The sequence below is a fragment of the Rhinolophus sinicus genome, linkage group LG04 (genome assembly GCF_036562045.2).
Source record: "Rhinolophus sinicus isolate RSC01 linkage group LG04, ASM3656204v1, whole genome shotgun sequence".
NCBI classification, from domain to species: domain Eukaryota; kingdom Metazoa; phylum Chordata; class Mammalia; order Chiroptera; family Rhinolophidae; genus Rhinolophus; species Rhinolophus sinicus.
In genome coordinates, this window is record NC_133754.1 from 14,388,002 (window position 1) to 14,405,302 (window position 17,301).

Here is a 17,301-nt window from a genome sequence, read left to right on the forward strand (position 1 = left end):
CATGGGCAGTCTTCTGTACGCACACGTCTCCGGTGTCTCTCTGGGTCTATATTTCCTCTTCATATAAGGTGACTAGTCAGGTTGAATCAGGACCCACCCTCTAGGCCTCATTTTAACTTAATTACCTTTAAACGCCCTATCTCCACATACAGTGACTTTCTGAGGCAAGGGGTTAGGCCTTCGAAGTATGGGGACAGAAGTCAGTCCCAAACAGCACATATTTCTGTGCTCTTCATTGACAATTCAATTAAAGCAATATCCTACACAGGTGTATCCTCTAACAAAATTATTTTAATATAAATGCCCCCTAACAGTGTGTTCTGTCAAATTACTTCATTATATTGATAGACATGTACACTACTAATATGTATTTTCAAAAATTTTAATATCCTACAATTGGTTTGAAACATGAAATGATTTATGTATCTCATGAAATTACAAGGCCCCAACTTATATAACCTTGATGACACAGAGGTTCCAACTAACACAATGTCAGTTATGCTGTTAATTCTGTTGCACAATAAACATTTTTATCAATTGACAATACACATTTAAAATTTTCTGCAATTGAATAAGTATTACTGAGTATTCAAAACACATATCAAACTCACTAATATATTTTAATTGGCATTTTTGGAAATCTATAGCATAAAGAGGTTAATGTTAGCCTTTGAAAATGCTTTCTGCTTGTTATAGCAGATGAATTTCAAATTTTCAAACACTATGCAGTTTCCAGGTGGCAGCCACCTGGAAATTAAGTACTCTAAGTGTTCACAGTAGGTGAATATTATCATAAAATGCTGGAAAATCACGAGGAATTGGAAACCAGGAAATGTATTTGGGTAGACAAATATTTGGGTCAGACCAAGAAATTACTAGTTAAAAGCAAACAAAGCCTTAAAAGCAGAGAGGTCTATAAAATGGAGAGGGGGGAAAAAAAATCAAACACTAGATATCAAAGAATGCTCCCCCTGAAAGCTAAAAATGTGGAAACAAACAAAAAAAGTAACAAAATTAGAACTGGGCAATCATTAAATCCATTAAATTCACTGAATATTGCACTTTCTCTAGAAGCTAATTATATTCACAGCAGCTCCAGAAACAATGTCTAGTTTAGAGTAGGAATTTTTAAACAGTGTCGGAAGATTTTCTGGAAAAACCCATGAATTTATCCTTAAGGAAAGAGTGAATACACAGAAACTTAGGTGAGGTCCCCAGTAAGGATGAGGAAAGAGCACCAAATGGAAGGTGACATTTACTTGAAGTCACTTGATGAAGGAGAAAACTAGACAGCATTCCGACTGCAGCTGCCACTTCCCACAGACTTAACTTAGACACAATCTACCACAGATCTCTCAGTTGGGTGTTGAAGCCTATCAAGAAACAGGGCAAAGAGACCAAGGAATAGATGGAAGGGGGCTCAGAAGGATTTTCTCGAGTCAATAAATTTTGGGGATGAGAGGTTAAGGGCACAGGAATAAAGAACCACATTTTAGGCCATATTGTGATGTACCTATTGAGATGAAGCTGGAGGTGGAGACAAGCTGTTGGATATACATGTACAGAGTTGGGAGGAGAATCTGGGATATAAATTTGTAAGTCACTAATGTTATGATAGTATATACGCCTGGGGAACTGAAGACATCGTCTGAAGAGAAGCTATAGGGAGAAAAAAAAGGACTCAGTATCGGTTCATAACAGCAATACTTAGATTTGCATAGCAGAAAGGGAAGAAGTAAAGGATATGGAGAATAAGAGGGAGGAACCAGTTAGGACAGATGCCAGGTACAAGGGAGGGGGCCTGCGTTGCACCGAGACACAGAAATTACACATTGGATGGGCAGCAAGCAGTTTCTGACAGAGTAATCAGTCATACAACATATGCTTATTAAACGAATGAATGAATGAATGAATGAATGAATGAAAGAATAAGGTACAGACTGGACAGCAATGGCATTTCTAGAATTCACAGTTGACTATCTAGGGAAGCACGGAAATATATGTTAGAGCTATAATAACCCTAAAAATGAGAGCTAAACAAGGTGACACTGTAAACTTACCTTAGTTTTATTTTAATATACCCCCAAAACCCACAGTTTTGTCATATTTCCTACTCATGTATAAAAGATGATTCCAATTTAATAACGAAACAGGTTATGTGAAATAACCAATGAAACTTTCCTAGATTAGAGTTCATTAATTTCACCTGTTTAGACAAGGGAAAAAAATATATTCAACCCTTAGAAGTCCAGAAAGGAAAGAAATATTACAAAGGTATACAGAAATACAATAATGACCCAAAATATTTTCACAGAAATACAACAGAAAAGCTGTAAGCCATTATCTCTTAGAAAAGAAGCAGCCCTAATGAAGTATATTTTTGAAAATTGTCAGATGGATAAGCTCATTAGTTGCAATGAAAGCTTCCCCTGCTGATCCAGGAGTACCTAATGGCCAGGATTTGTTATGTCTCAAAAATAAAGGTACTTTTTAATTCATGTGATAGCCCACTGAGGAGATTTCAAATCTGGAAACTTTTAAATAATGATATATAAGAGCATTGAAATTCTCCAAAGCAAACAGACTTTTTGATCCAAAACATTACATTTATTCCTCTAAAATCTCATTCATTAATAGCATAATATAAACATAAAAAGAAATTATGCTCAACAATCACCTACACTATAAAAAATTATCTCAGCGATGGTTATTGTATTTCAGAAGTGAAGGTGGCCGCTCCCAATGAAACACATTAACAGTATCTGCTGACCTATCCGCATATGCATGCCTCAGCTTTAGCAGATGGAAACTAAAACCCCCTTAGGCCCCAGAATGCCCCATAGAAACACCAAAAAAAACCACAAAAAAAAACAAATAGAAGAATCTAATTACCAAGTTACAACTCTGCACGCCCTTATGAAAAGTGAAATATTTTTCAAAAGCAAAATATCATAATATTTATATGGAATTTTAAGTACAGTCAGAAGAATAAAGATAGATAAATGGTACTTTAAGAACTTAATTTATGGACAAAAACTGCTAGAAAATAAATTCGATGATGAAAAATACATCTGAAAAACAAGTGTGTTCAAGGCTTACTGTTCGGTTTTAGAACCAGTAGGAAAGATGATGAAGTGATCAGAAATGCAAACTGCTGTTAGCAGAAAATGTTTGCACTGCTTTAATTCTTGCTAAAGACCGAATGTTGATAGAAGCTGTCAACTACTCAACTACCTTTTCCATAGAAAAAGAATTTCCTCTACATTTCGAGGCACTTTGTATCCCTTTTTTCATCTAGCACTCTGTTACTTACCAACTTTAACATTCTTCAAAAATACCCATTTTCAATTCTTTTTCATCCCATTTATTCCAATTTTATTCCACAATCTCATTTTAGGAATCTCATTTTAGGAAAGCTGCCTTCCCTAAGTTAAAGAGCCACTTAAAAGCTATTTTGAGTATCAATGAGTTATTTTTAATGTTTTTCTTCCATCTGTGCTCTTTGGCCCTATCTCACATTATTTAAGAAAATAATTTGGATTATTTCCATTCTTAACTTTCACTTACACACACACACACAATCTGATACCAAGGACACATTACGGTAGCACAAGGGCAAAGTAAGCAATATCATTCGATGATGAGGCAGAAGTGAAAGGTAAAATAAAGAGTTTAACTTTGGTCTTAAAAATCCAGACTAATTTTTCCAACTCCTCCCTCTCTCCACAGGCTGCATGAGATGAACACTTCAAAGAAACATAAATCTCAGGAAAAAGTGGCAAAGAACTTCTCATCTGATCACACGCTTTTTTGGAGCTCAAGGGCTACAACCCCCATTTTGTCAAAGAAAAAAATATTGAAAGGGGGTAGGGAATGATGATAAAAGTGATTTATTTATTTTTTTTAATTTAAGAAGGAATAGTCACTATAATATGGAAAAAAAGTATCCTTCTATAAGTTGACAAATTCCAATTTTAACAATTAAAAACAGATTACAAAATAATTTGATATTACTAATAACCAGTGGTCAACACACAAAAAATACAGATAAGGGCCAGCCCCGGTGGCTCAGGCGGTTAGCACTCCATGCTCCTAATGCAAAAAGCTGCCGGTTTGATTCCCACAAGGGCCAGGGGGCTCTCAACCACAAGGGTGCTGGTTCGATTCCTTGACTCCCGCAAGGGATGGTGGGCTCTGCCCCCTTGCAACTAAGATTGAACACGGCACCTGGAGTCGCCGCTGAGCTCCCAGATGGCTCAGTTGGTTGGAGCGCATCCTCTCAATCACAAGGTTGCCGGTTCGACTCCCACAAGGGATGGTGGGCTGCGCCCCCTGCAACTAGCAACAGCAACTGGACCTGGAGCTGAGCTGCGCCCTTCACATCTAAGACTGAAAGGACAACAACTTGAAGCTGAACGGCACCCTCCACAACTAAGATTGAAAGGACAACAACTTGACTTGGAAAAAAGTCCTGGAAGTACACACTGTTCCCCAATAAAGTCCTGTTCCCCTTCCCCAATAAAAAAATCTGAAAAAAAGAAAAAAAAATGGATAGTCCACCATTCTAAATTAGTTGTCTTCCAAAATGCATATATTTTGTATATATAAATCTATACATTTGTATATATTCATACAAATGTGTATTCATTCATAAATTGGTTGTTTGGAGCCAATTAAATTTTTTTCCCATAGAACCGATGTGATATACAAATGAAAACTAGGTTCCTCAGGTGGCCAAAAAAATCACATTTACATCATATTATAACCAACTATTCATAATAGTTCCCATCCTTACTATGACCCTTTATAACCTAATCAAGGCTCATAGTCGGGGCTAGAAGCAGGTGAGAAATTTGGGCATTAGGAAGGCGTGAATGGAATCTCTGGCAGTGTGGTGTCCATGAGGACAAAGAAAAACAGCTCCGGGTGGAGACAGATTTAGGACTCAGGCAAAGGGGACTAATTGTCCCCAAGTGCTTGTGAATGACACTGGATCAAGAGAGCTTCCCACTGGCCCGAAGGCTTAGCAGCAGAGGAGGGGCTGGCAAGCATTCAAAGGTTTAAACTGCAAAACAATGTATTTTTGAATATAGGGCTTCATTATCTAATCAAATTAAACTCATAGCTCCAATAATGACAACTCCCGAAACAAATGTTCTACAGTTTCCTATTTTTAAAATGACATTTTCACAATGAAAACACTGTGACAAAATAGCAAGTATGTTCAAATAAAAGGCATTGTTTTCTGTGTTTAAGAACTAACTAAAGACCCAGAGCAATTAAATATTTTCTATAAAAGTACAAACCTTTACTAGCTTTGTCCAAATGTTCCAAATCATCCACAAAATTCAGGATATCAGGGTACTTTTCTTCACATATTTCCACCAGAAAATGAAGGAGTGTTATTTTCTGATCTGCTGATTTTGTGTCCTTTAGCTAAGCAGGATGAGAGGGAGAAAAAAAACAGATGATCAAATATGTTTATTTAAATGATGTCAATACTGTACTTTGTAGATAAGAATAAATGAGTTGTAAAATTACTTAATTCTATTGTGGAAAAGCAAATATTTAAATACTTGAAAAGCTCTTCTTTACATATTGTTGTTTGGTCAAAATCATTAATAGGAATTGAAAAGAAGGAAAAAGTGTAATCCAATCCAGTATGTGACATTTTATGGGGAAAAAAATATATGGTAAATACCTAGGAAAAGAGAAAAACCTGAAAGTCTATACAATTGTGGGGCTTAAAACAACCTGGACATTTGTTCATTTCTTCATTCGGCACATACATACAGAATGCCTATTACATACCTCCGGAGCCAGAGATACAACAAAGAAGCCACGGAGCCAATCCTCAGAAGCTGTTCAGTGAAAAACAAATATCAAACTAACAAAAAAACCCAGAAAATACATATTTACCCTAGTGTGACAAGCAGTACAGTAAAAATAATCACAAAGTACATCTAGGATTAGTACATGATTCTGAATTGACCACGGGTAGACAGGAAGCCGTATGGGGTTTGGGAAGAAAATTCAAAAGCTCACATCCTGGGCAGATGGAGCAGCCGCTGAAAAAGGCCACGGATGAGGGAGAAAATGACACATTTGAGGAATCTCAGTGACTCCAAAATAAAAGTGGATGTTGGGAAGGACAAGTAGGTAGACTAGAAAGACAGAAATCTGGCAAGACAGGAAAAGACAAGAAAATAAAAGGAAAGGTTGGTCATGCAATGGAAAAAGGATTTTGATCCCTACAAATTGGGAGTTTTTAAACAGATGAGAGATGATCAGATGAACAATTTAGAAAGCTCCCTGCAGGGCAATGTGGATAAAATATTAGGGCAAGGGTAATAACAGAAGCAGGAAGGGTAATTGAAAACGCTGTAGCAATAGCCCAGGCAGGGAAAGACGACCGCCTGAGCTGAGGTAATGCTTCAGGAACAGAGCTAATGGGTCAGCGTGGGCAGGGAAACCCAGAATCCCACTAATTGAAACCGGACAGAAAGGATGAGAAACAGATTTGGGCGGGGTGGGCAGTGAAAATAATCATTTCAGTTCCGAACAAGTTGAGTGTGAAGTTTTTAAGTAACATCCAAGTAGAAATGTGCACAAAGGATGTAGGTTTACATAGGTGTAGAACAGTGTTTCTCAACCTGTTTTTCATTATTGCCAACTAAGGAGCTTTTTAAGATATTTTTTTCCCTAATCATTTGCACCTATGGAATTTTAAAGCTACGGGTACACTGTATATGTTTATACATTGTATGTGTATCTGTGCTTTACACATGAAAACAGTAAGATTAGATATTTTTGCTCCCCAAGAATAACTTTTTGTCCTTTGGGGTAATAAACTGTTACACTGTTGAGAATCTCTTGGGTGGGTGGGGGGCGGGTAGAACTCAGAGGAGTAAACTGATCTAAAAGTACTAGCTTGTGAGCTGTTAAAAAGCGAATCAAATAAAGTCAAACAAGTATACAGGCTGAAAGGAATGACAGAGGCCTGAGAACTCGGATGACCACACCCCATCTGAAATGGCCAAGGAATGCAATCCAAAAGGAGAGGTGGTAAAGCTGAGATCTCAGCAATGAGGTGGGAGTTAGCTTAGGTTTTGGGTAATGGGCGTTGGGCGTGAATATGGGGCAGATATGGAATCTGGTAGTGTTCCCACAACTGAGTAATCATTCAGAGCAGATCCATATATAAGGGAGGGGGACACTCTTTGCATACTAGGATTCAATTTAGAGCTGGAAAGTCTTGGCCTACCTAATTGGGCACAGCCCTATATACTTGTTTCCTTTCCAACAAGTTCCCACTTTAAAATAGGGGTGTGTGCCTGTGTGTGTGTATAAATATGTATCTCCATATGCAATCTTTTTACAAATTCTACATCACTAAATACTATATCGCTATCAGCAAAACATCAAATAACAGTTAATATATGATAGAAGAATACGAGCAATTCTGTGCCATCATAAATATTAATACGCACCACAATTTATTAACGTAAAAACTGTAATATTGCTGGAAACATACAGCTACCTATAGACAGCCTGACTTTCACATGATTCCCATGTAATAGGTTCAAATGCTATGTTGCCCTATTTAACATACAAACCATTGTCAACCACTATCTTGTACACTTGAAATGAATATAATATTGTACGCCAACCATAATTTTTTTTAATAAGAATGGTTCTTGGCACTTTAAAAACTGGTATCAACATTTAATCCATTATTTAATGCCTTTCAAAAGGAACACAGATCACAACATCCAGCTGAGTGTTTTGAAAGAGTATACTTCAAAAAAATGACTTGCTTGCTAGCTAGATTGTCACTAGGCACGCATGGTTGACCTGGAATGTTAAAACGTGCCTTTAGTTACACAGCCTTGGGCAGGTTACTGGACCTTAGTTTCCACACAGGTGAATTAAGAATATGGAGTAGACAGAGCAAGAGAACTCTAAATTCATTTTCCGTTCCAAAAATAGTAAGTATATATGCTAGTGGACTTAGAAGACATAGCAAACGCAAATCTGAAAAATACAAGAGTAAAACCGAAGAAGCCTGTGTATAATCTCAGTTCCGAAGTTCTTTTCGCATGCTTGGTTCAGTTAGAATTTTTCTATGAGTTTGTGTTTTACCCATATTGAGAATGTTAACCTGATTTATATAGTTGAAAGGTAACTTTCGACTATATAACTGCATTCATGTTATCATCTTGAATGGATAAGGGCAGATTAAAAGTAGCAAACTTTCACAAATATAATAGTTTTCTCATATACAATCAAGAGTTAGCATAAAAGCTGACTTTTTTTTAAAGCATCCTTGTAGTGCAGCTCTTTTATTTCCATTCCCCATCCCCCTTTAAAGCAATCACGACCTGGGGAATCCTGTCCCCAGTGGACACTCAGCTCCTGTCACCAGTTTACAGCCTTTCTTACCATGCTTCTTTCATGGGAAACTAGATACACAGCCTTGGTGGAATGTTAAGATAAGCACCATCTACCTGTATAGTTTGGAAAACCCGGAAAGAGTGTTCCAGCACTATTTGTGATATAGCTAAACAGCCAGCAACTACTAGAATTAATTTATCCAGAAATCTCTGTGATCCATCAATAACCAGCTGGATCAATCTTGATCTTTATTCATGAGTAATGAGAATTCAGAATTACTAGCTTGTATAGCATCTACCAGTTTAACAGATATTAAGCATGCAGGTTAAACATAGATTCGAGTATTCAGAGACAATCATAAAGCTAAACATTTATGGAGGAGGGTGCTATCTTGGCTATATTATCAAAAACATCAACTGATTAGCAAGTAGCATATTGGTATCAGTTTAATATTAAGAAGTATACTGACTGAATAAACGGAAGCAGAATTCTCCCATTTTTCCCAAGTCTGTATTTAACAATTGTGACACTAAAAAACCCCCTCAAATCTTCAAATACACTTAAAAAAAAATCCCTCAAATAGCCAAATAAATCTGAAATTAAACATAATACATAAGAAGCTCAGAAAGGAAACACAGGCAGAGACCAACAATTGCATAACGCAGCCAGCCAAGGTATTCTTTTTGATTCAATTACTCTATTCCCTTCCTCTTTCCCCAAATCAGAGGAGGAGGAGGAGGGAGGAGGAAGGAGGAGGAGGAAAAGGAGGAGGAGACGAAGCCTCCCAACATCATGAAAGCAGAACAAAATGCATTTTTCAGTCTTTGTACATTTTTCTTCACCTTTTTGATAAACATTAACAATAAAAAGGGTACATTCTATTTCTACTGATTTCTCAAATCAAACATAATCAGTGATTGAGCTATTATTGAAGAGGTAAAGCATGAGCTGTAGTGATAATTTTGCTCAAGGGAAAAACCAACCTGAGCCCATTCCGAAATGATAACTTTTGGAAAGAAAATGAAGCTCAAAAATTTGCTTTAAAATTCATTTAAGTTAAAAAAATATGCTCTATTTGAATTTAACAGACATTGCTTGACAGAATTCCTTTTGTATTATTGTCAAGAGATTTATCTTCCTGATGAGTAATCATCACTGTGAAGTTGAATTTCTTATTTATATATTGTTTCTTTAAGGTACATTTAATGTGGCATAGACGTCAAATAAACAAAAAGATGGATGGAGTTTCTTCAACTGCTCTGTTCATTCCAGACAAAATAATGTTAACAGTAGATCCTGTAATAAATCATGGTCTAGTTGTCAGTCTGAAGCAGAACTTCTTTGTAGCTACAATGCAAGGTTTTGGAATATTTTTAAGGCATTCAGCACACATTTGGATGACATTTGAAGAATACTCCATTGTTTTACTCACAATGAAGAAAATCCTAAAATAAAATAAAACAGTATCTTCTTGTGATCTTCAGAATTCAAAGCTAACCCTTCCCTCTTTGAAGAAGGAAACTTGTATCTGAAGAATATTGTCAAATTAGTAATTTTCTTCCCATTGTGTTCCTATAATCTAAGTATGTAGCAAAACAGCACTGAATCTTTACGTATTGTAGACAAAGCTGAATACCAGAAAAATGACGAAACTATGAGAGTCTGGAATGGCTCCATGATCATTCTAGAAGACCCTAACTTGTGAATGACATTAATGCTGAGGATGATAGCCGCAGCTCTACTTATGCGCCACTTACTATGAGACCAGCACTAGCCAAAAAAATTATGTTTCATGCTTAAAACACACAGCATCCCTATGAAAAAAGAACTGTTATTATACCCATTATTAAGGAGAAGAAAAAAGCTTTGAGAGATCATGTAGTGTACCCCAGTTCACAGAGCTGCTATCTGGTAGAGCCAAAATTTGAACCTATGTCTGTGTGAGTTCAAAATATAGAGACTCTACAAAAATCTTTATCTATTGGGGCTTATGATTAGTCATCAAAAGAAACAAAATTCTGAAAAACAAAGTAGACAAAAAAATGGTAATAAGACAACAAAAGAGCATTATACAATTTAAAATACTGAAGCTCACTAACCTGGAAATTCTAGTCTGGAAAGCCTCTAAAAATGGGCACCCTTTAGACAGAGGTCATATCTAGTTCTGAGAGCATGACGTTCTTTCTGTCGTTTTGTCTATAAAATTAACGAAATGCGACCTGCATTGTATCACTCAAACAGGAAGTCTTTCTATATTACTAACGCATCAGTGCTGACAAAATAGTATATGAACATGGTTGATGAAAAGATATCTGTAAAGTTTAACCTTCGACAGACTTAAGTATATTTACTAACATTATATTTCATCTTAAATCCTTTTCAGAATAAAGTGATTTGTATATGAATGAAAGAGCATCTGTAAATATAAGTTTAAGGTATCCACACAAAAATGGACGTGTGAACACGAACTTAAAAAAAAAAATCATTTGCTCAGATAAGAAGTTCAAAAAGTAGATGTGCAGGTACAAATTCACTCATGCAACCAACCACAACTATAGAATGGATAATATTTTCTGATATGCATAAATACATTTTAAAAAAATCATTGCACTAATTAAATTTTTTCAAAAAGATGGTGTTTCCCTCTAAAATGAGTGGAATTAAAAATGCTAATATGAACAAGATGCTTAGAATTATGTTAGTGTCATAACCGTTTTTCATATCTATAACAAAACTTTTATAATGCTTTTAACAATAGAGATCAATTGACACTAGGTAGTAATAAAATAATTAGGTAAATTTATGGCATTCATATATAAAATTTTCTTATATTTATTATTTAATTTTAATTGTTAAATGAGAGTTGAAACATTAAATTAGCAAAGAAATCCTTTAAATAATGTGGACTTCTAAAAAATAAGCTGGTTTCTACCATATCTCCACAGACATACTTCTCTTAATTGAATTATATTTTTAATATATTTCTCTTGAATTTTAGTAAGCGCAGAAACTTCAATATAAAAAGCATTTTCGTGTTTCAGTAAAATTTTAGCTTATTACATTATCTATTGTATTATTCAATGTTTTGTTTATTTATAATGCCCCCTTATTCCACAAGAGATTCAGAAAGGCTCAGTACCTTTTAGTTAATACAAATGGATCAAATTCATTAATTTTAAACTAAATGTTTTTTACCTTCTATGTTTTACTTAAAACTATTTTTGAGAGCAGTTTCAGCTTTACAAAATGTAAAAAAGAGCAGAAAACAGAGTTCCCATATATTCTCTTCTCCACACACACAAATCCCCCTATTAATAGCATTTTGCTTTAATGTGGTACATTTCTTACAATTGCTGTGTCCATATCGATACATTATTTACTAAGATCCACAGCACACTTTGCAGCGCCATAGGTTTTGACAAACGCATGCCACTTATCTACCATTACAATGTCATACAGAATAGTTTTACCACCCTAAAAACCTCTGTGCTTTACCTATACATCTCTTCCTTCTTCCCTCTCTTCCACAACTGTGGCAACCACTGCTTTTTTTTTTTTACTGTCTCTGTAAAATTTGTCTTCTTCAGAATGTCATCTACAGTTGACTCTTGAACAATGCAGGAGTTAGGGGTGCCATCCCTCCAATTCAGTATAGATTTTGATTGGCAGTCCTATGTAATATATAGAAACAAAAACAGGGAGGCAGCCAAAATGGAGACAAAGAAACATATACCAAATAAAAGATCAGAACAAAGCTCCAGAAAAAGAATTAAACAAAATGGACACAAGCACCCTACCAGATGCAGAGTTTAAAACACTGGTTATGGGGCCGGCCCGGTGGCTCAGGCAGTTGGAGCTCCGTGCTCCTAAATCTGAAGGCTGCTGGTTCGATTCCCACATGGGCCAGTGGGCTCTCAACCACAAGGTTGCCGGTTCAACTCCTCGAGTCCCTCAAGGGATGGTGGGCTCTGCCCCCTGCAACTAAGATTGAACACGGCACCTTGAGTTGAGCTGCCTCCCGGATGGCTCAGTTGGTTGGAGCGCGGGCTCTCAACCACAAGGTTGCCAGTTCGATTCCTCGAGTCCCACAAGGGATCGTGGGCAGTGACCCCTGCAACTAAGATTGAACAAGGCACCTTGAACTGAGCTGCCACTGAGCTCCCGGATGGCTCAGTTGGTTGGAGTGCGTCCTCTTAACCACAAGGTTGCCGGTTCGACTCCCAAAAGGGATGGTGGGCTGCACCCCCTGAAACTAGCAACAGCAACTTGACCTGGAGCTGAGCTGCGCCCTCCACAACTAAGATTGAAAGGACAACAACTTGACTTGGAAAAAGTCCTGGAAGTACACACTGTTCCCTAATAAAGTCCTGTTCCCCTTCCCCAATAAAATCTTTAAAAACAAAACAAAACAACACACTGGTTATAAGGATGCTCAATCATCTCAGGGAGAAATTCAACAAAGAAAACATAAAAATGGAGATAGAAAATATTAAAAAGAACCAGTCAGAAGTGAAGAATGCAGTAACTGAAATGAAAAATACATCAGAAGGAAACAACAGCAGATTAGATGAAGCAGAGGATCAAACCAGCGATTTAGAAGATAATGTAGCAGAAGACACCCAATCAGAACAGCAAAAAGAAAAAAAGGATTAAAAAATGAGTATAGTTTAAGGGGCCTCTGGGACATCAAGTATACCAACATTTGTATCATAGTGGTACCGGAAGGAACAGAAAGTGAGCAAGGAATTGACAACTTATTTGACATAACAGTTATGGAAGTTCCTGGTGAAGGAGCTAGACATACAAGTCCAGACAGTACAGAGAGTTTCAAACAAGATGAACCCAAAGAAGCCCACACCAAGACACATCATAATTAAAATGCTAAAGGTTAAATACAAACAGGGACTCTTAAAAGCAGCAAGAGAAAAGCAGTTAGTTACCACAAGGGAGCTTCCATAAGACTTAGTTGATTTCTCAACAGAAACTTTGCAGGCCAGAAAGATTGGCAGGAAATATTCAAAGTGATGAAAAGCAAGGACCCACAACTAAGATTACTCTACCCAGCAAAGCTATCATTTAGAATCTGAGGACATAAAGAACTTTCCAGAGAAGAAAAAGCTAATGGAATTTATCAGCACCAAACCAGTATTATAAGGAATGTTAGAGGGGCTTCTTTAAGAAGAAGAGGAAAAAAAAAATTAAAAACATGAACAATAAAATGGCACTAACTACATATCTATCAACAATTACTTTCAATGTAAATGGATTAAATGCTCCAATCAACAGACATAAAGCAGCTGAATAGATAAGAAAACACATGCTGCCTACAAGAGACTCACTTCAGATCAAAAGACACACAGACTGAAAGTAAAGGGATGGAAAAAAATATTTCATAAATATGGAAATGAAACAAAAAATCTTGGGTAGCAATACTTATGCCAGACAAAATAGATTTTTAAAACAAGGGCTATAACAAGAGTCAAGAAGGACCCGGTAATTCCACTTCAGGTTATTTATGAGAAGAAACTCAGAATGCTATTTTGAGGGGACATGGGCATCCATATGTTCATTAAAGCATTGTTTACAATGGTCGAGATGTGAAGGCAGCCTGGCTGTCCATTGATGGAAGACTGGATAAAGAGGCAGTGGTACATATGTACAACGGAATATTGTTCGGACAGGGAAGGGAATAGGTTCTTGCCATCTGTGGTGGCATGGATGGACCTGGAGGGAATTGGGTTGTGTGGAGTATGTCAGACAGAGACAGACAGATGCAATGTGATTTTGCTTACATGTGGAATCTAAAGAACAAAACAAACAAACAAACAAAACAGAAACAAACTGATAAGATACAGAGTACATTTTGATGGTTGCCAGATGGCACTGGGGATTGCGAGGTGGGTGCAAAAGGGGAAGAGGTTGAGAAGTACAAATGTTTTGTCACAAAGTAGTCATGGGGATGTAGGGTACCAAATAAGGAATATTGTCAATAATATGGTAATAATTATGTATGGTGTCAGATGGATACTAGAGTTATTGGGAGGGGGGTTGGAGGCAGGGTGAAAAAGGTGAAGGGATTAAGAAGTACAAATTAGTAGTTACAAATAGTCATGGGGATGTAAAATGCAGGGAATATACTCAATAACATGGTAATAACTATGCATAGAGCCAGGTGGGTGCTAGACTAGTTAGGAGGATCACTGCTTAAATTACATAAATGTCTAATCACTATGCTGTGCACCTGAAATTAATACTGAAAACCAAACAAACAAACAAACAAAAACACAGATAAAACCAGACTCACAGAAACAGAGCAAACTAAACTGATGGTTGCTACAGGAGAACTTCCAGGTATAAAATAAAGAAGCCATGGAGATGCAGTGCAAAGCACAGGGTCTACAGTCAATAATATTTTAATAACTTTGCATGATAACAGATGGTTATGACACATAGTGTGGTGATCATATTGTAAGGTACATAAATGTCAAATAACTATGTTGTACACCTGAAACCAATATACTATTGTATGCCAACTACACTTCAATAACAAATTTAAAAAAAAAAAATCAAAAGGAAACTAGACCTACTGTGTTTATAGAAAACATTCTGCGTAAGTGGACATGAGCAGTTCACACCCATTTGTTCAAGGGTCAACTGTAGTTGGACACACAGTGTGTAGCCTTTTTAGATTGGCTTCCTTCACTTGGTAACACACATTTAAGGTTCCTCCATGTCTTTTCTTGGCCTGAGAAATCATTTCTTTTTATCGCTGAATAAAAATCTATCGTACGAATCTATCAGTTTGTTTGTATATTCACCTATTAAAGGATATCTTAGTTGCTTCCCAATTTTGGCAAATATGAATGAAGCTGCTATAAACACAGGTTTTCAACTCCTTTGGGTATACAGGAGTGCAATTACTGAATCTTATGTTAAATCAGGGAATACCTTTGTAACTGCCAGTCTTCCAAAGCGGCTGTACCATTTTGCATTGCTTTCAGCAATGAATGAGAGTACCTGTTGCTCACTAGCATTTGGTGTTGTCAGTGTTTTGGATTTTAGCCATTCTAATAGATGTGTCGTGGTGTCTCGTTGTTTTAGTTTGTAAATTCCTAGTGACAGGATGTTAAATATCTTTTCATACATTTATTTGTCGTTTGTAAACCTTTGGTGGAGTGTCTATTCAAGTCTTTTGACCATTTTTTAAAATTGGGTTGCTTTCTTCTTGTTCAATTTTAAGAGATTTTTTATATATATATATTTTGTACAAGTCCTTCATCAGCTATTTGTTTTCCAATGATTTTCTCTTAGTATGTGGTTTGTCTTTTCGCTCTCTTAACAGTGTCTTTAGCAGACCAGAAGTTTTTAACTTATGCAGTCCTACTTACCAATTTTACCTTTCATGGATCTTGCTTTTGATGTTGTACCTAAAAAGTCATCACCAAATCCAAGATCACTTAGATCTTCCCTTATGTTACATTCCACAAGTTGTTTAGTTTGTGTTTTACATTTAGGTCTGATCCGTTTTAATTTTTAAACAGTATAAAGTCTGTGTCTAGATATATATTTTTAGCATGTATATCCAGTTGCCCCAACACCATTTCTTTAAAAGACTATTCTTTGTCCATTGAATTGACTTTGCTCCTTTATCAGGATCAGTTGATTATATCTGCATGTGTCTACTTCTGGGCTGCCTATTCTGTTCCATTAATGTTTTTGTCTTTTTTTTCCCTTCCAGATAAAAACAATGCTTAGATTATTGTTGCTCTACTGAGGTCAGGTAATGTGAGTCTTCTGACGTTGTACTTCTGCTGTGTTGTGTGGCTATTCTGGATTTTTACGCATTGATATAAACTTTATATTCAGTTTGTCAATATTCACAAACAACCTACTCGGATTTGGACTGGGATTGCACTGAAGGTATAGACCAGGTTGTGAAGAACTGGCACCTTAACAATATTGAATATTCCTTTCCATGAACATGGAATATGTATTTTATTAAATCCTTGATTTCTTTCATCAAAGTTTTTTAGTTTTCCTAATATGGATCTGGTACATATTTAGTTAGTTAATACCTAAGTATCATTTTTTTGGTGCTAACATAAATGATATTCTTTCTTTAATTTCAAATCCCAGTTGTTCATTGCTAGTATCAGGAAAGTGAGTGATTCTTTTATGTTAACCTCATATCCAGAAACTTTGCTATAATGGCTCTTTAGTCCCTTACCTGGAATAAACCCCATTTAGTCATGGGTTACAATTCTTTTTACATATTGTGAGGTTTTATTTATAATATCTTGTTGAGGATTTCTGCACCTCTGCTTGTGAGAGACACTAAGCTACAATTTCCCCTTCTTGTAATGTCTCTGGTTCCTGTACGACCCATTTCACCGCCATATTCTTCTCTACCACCTAGGAATAAACGCCCGCAAATGCCATCAGCTACGTATTGCTCGCTAGATAATAATGTCAGCTGTTTTGCCTCTGATCCCCAAAACTGAGAAACAGTGCTGACCCTTGATGACGGAGAGGTAGATAACAAGCTTCCTAGAGTATCAGGAAGGGAGCGTCTTGTTTAATTTTTGATTTTTCGTTTGTAAAATGTACAAAAACAGGACGCTGGGCGAAAGCATGGATGGCAGGTGAGATTTCCCTTGGGTACTGCCTGTGACATGAGGAGTGTCACTAAAGGAGGATTCTGAAGCCGTGTCTTGGAGAAAGAAGTGTGACAGATTAGCACTGCTTTGCAGGAGCAGTGAAATAACAGCACATAAGCAGTGTATTTGCTGATTGTGAGCAACGCCAATCTAGCTTTTATAATCCCCTTAAAAGAATAATTCCAATTTACAATGTTTAATAGCAATTGAAAAAAAAATACCGAGGTAAAGTGAATGAAATTTACCAAAA

General features: G+C 36.5%; 1 protein-coding gene across 1 annotated transcript in view; it reads right to left on the reverse strand.

Annotated features, from left to right (window-relative positions):
- The window catches only part of DIAPH3 (diaphanous related formin 3), a 438,451-nt gene that overhangs the window by 171,979 nt on the left and 249,171 nt on the right, over nucleotides 1-17,301 (reverse strand). The window contains exon 22 of the mRNA XM_074329349.1: nucleotides 5,307-5,436. Within this exon, the coding sequence (XP_074185450.1) occupies nucleotides 5,307-5,436 (130 nt within the window). The remainder of the gene's footprint in view (nucleotides 1-5,306; nucleotides 5,437-17,301) is intronic.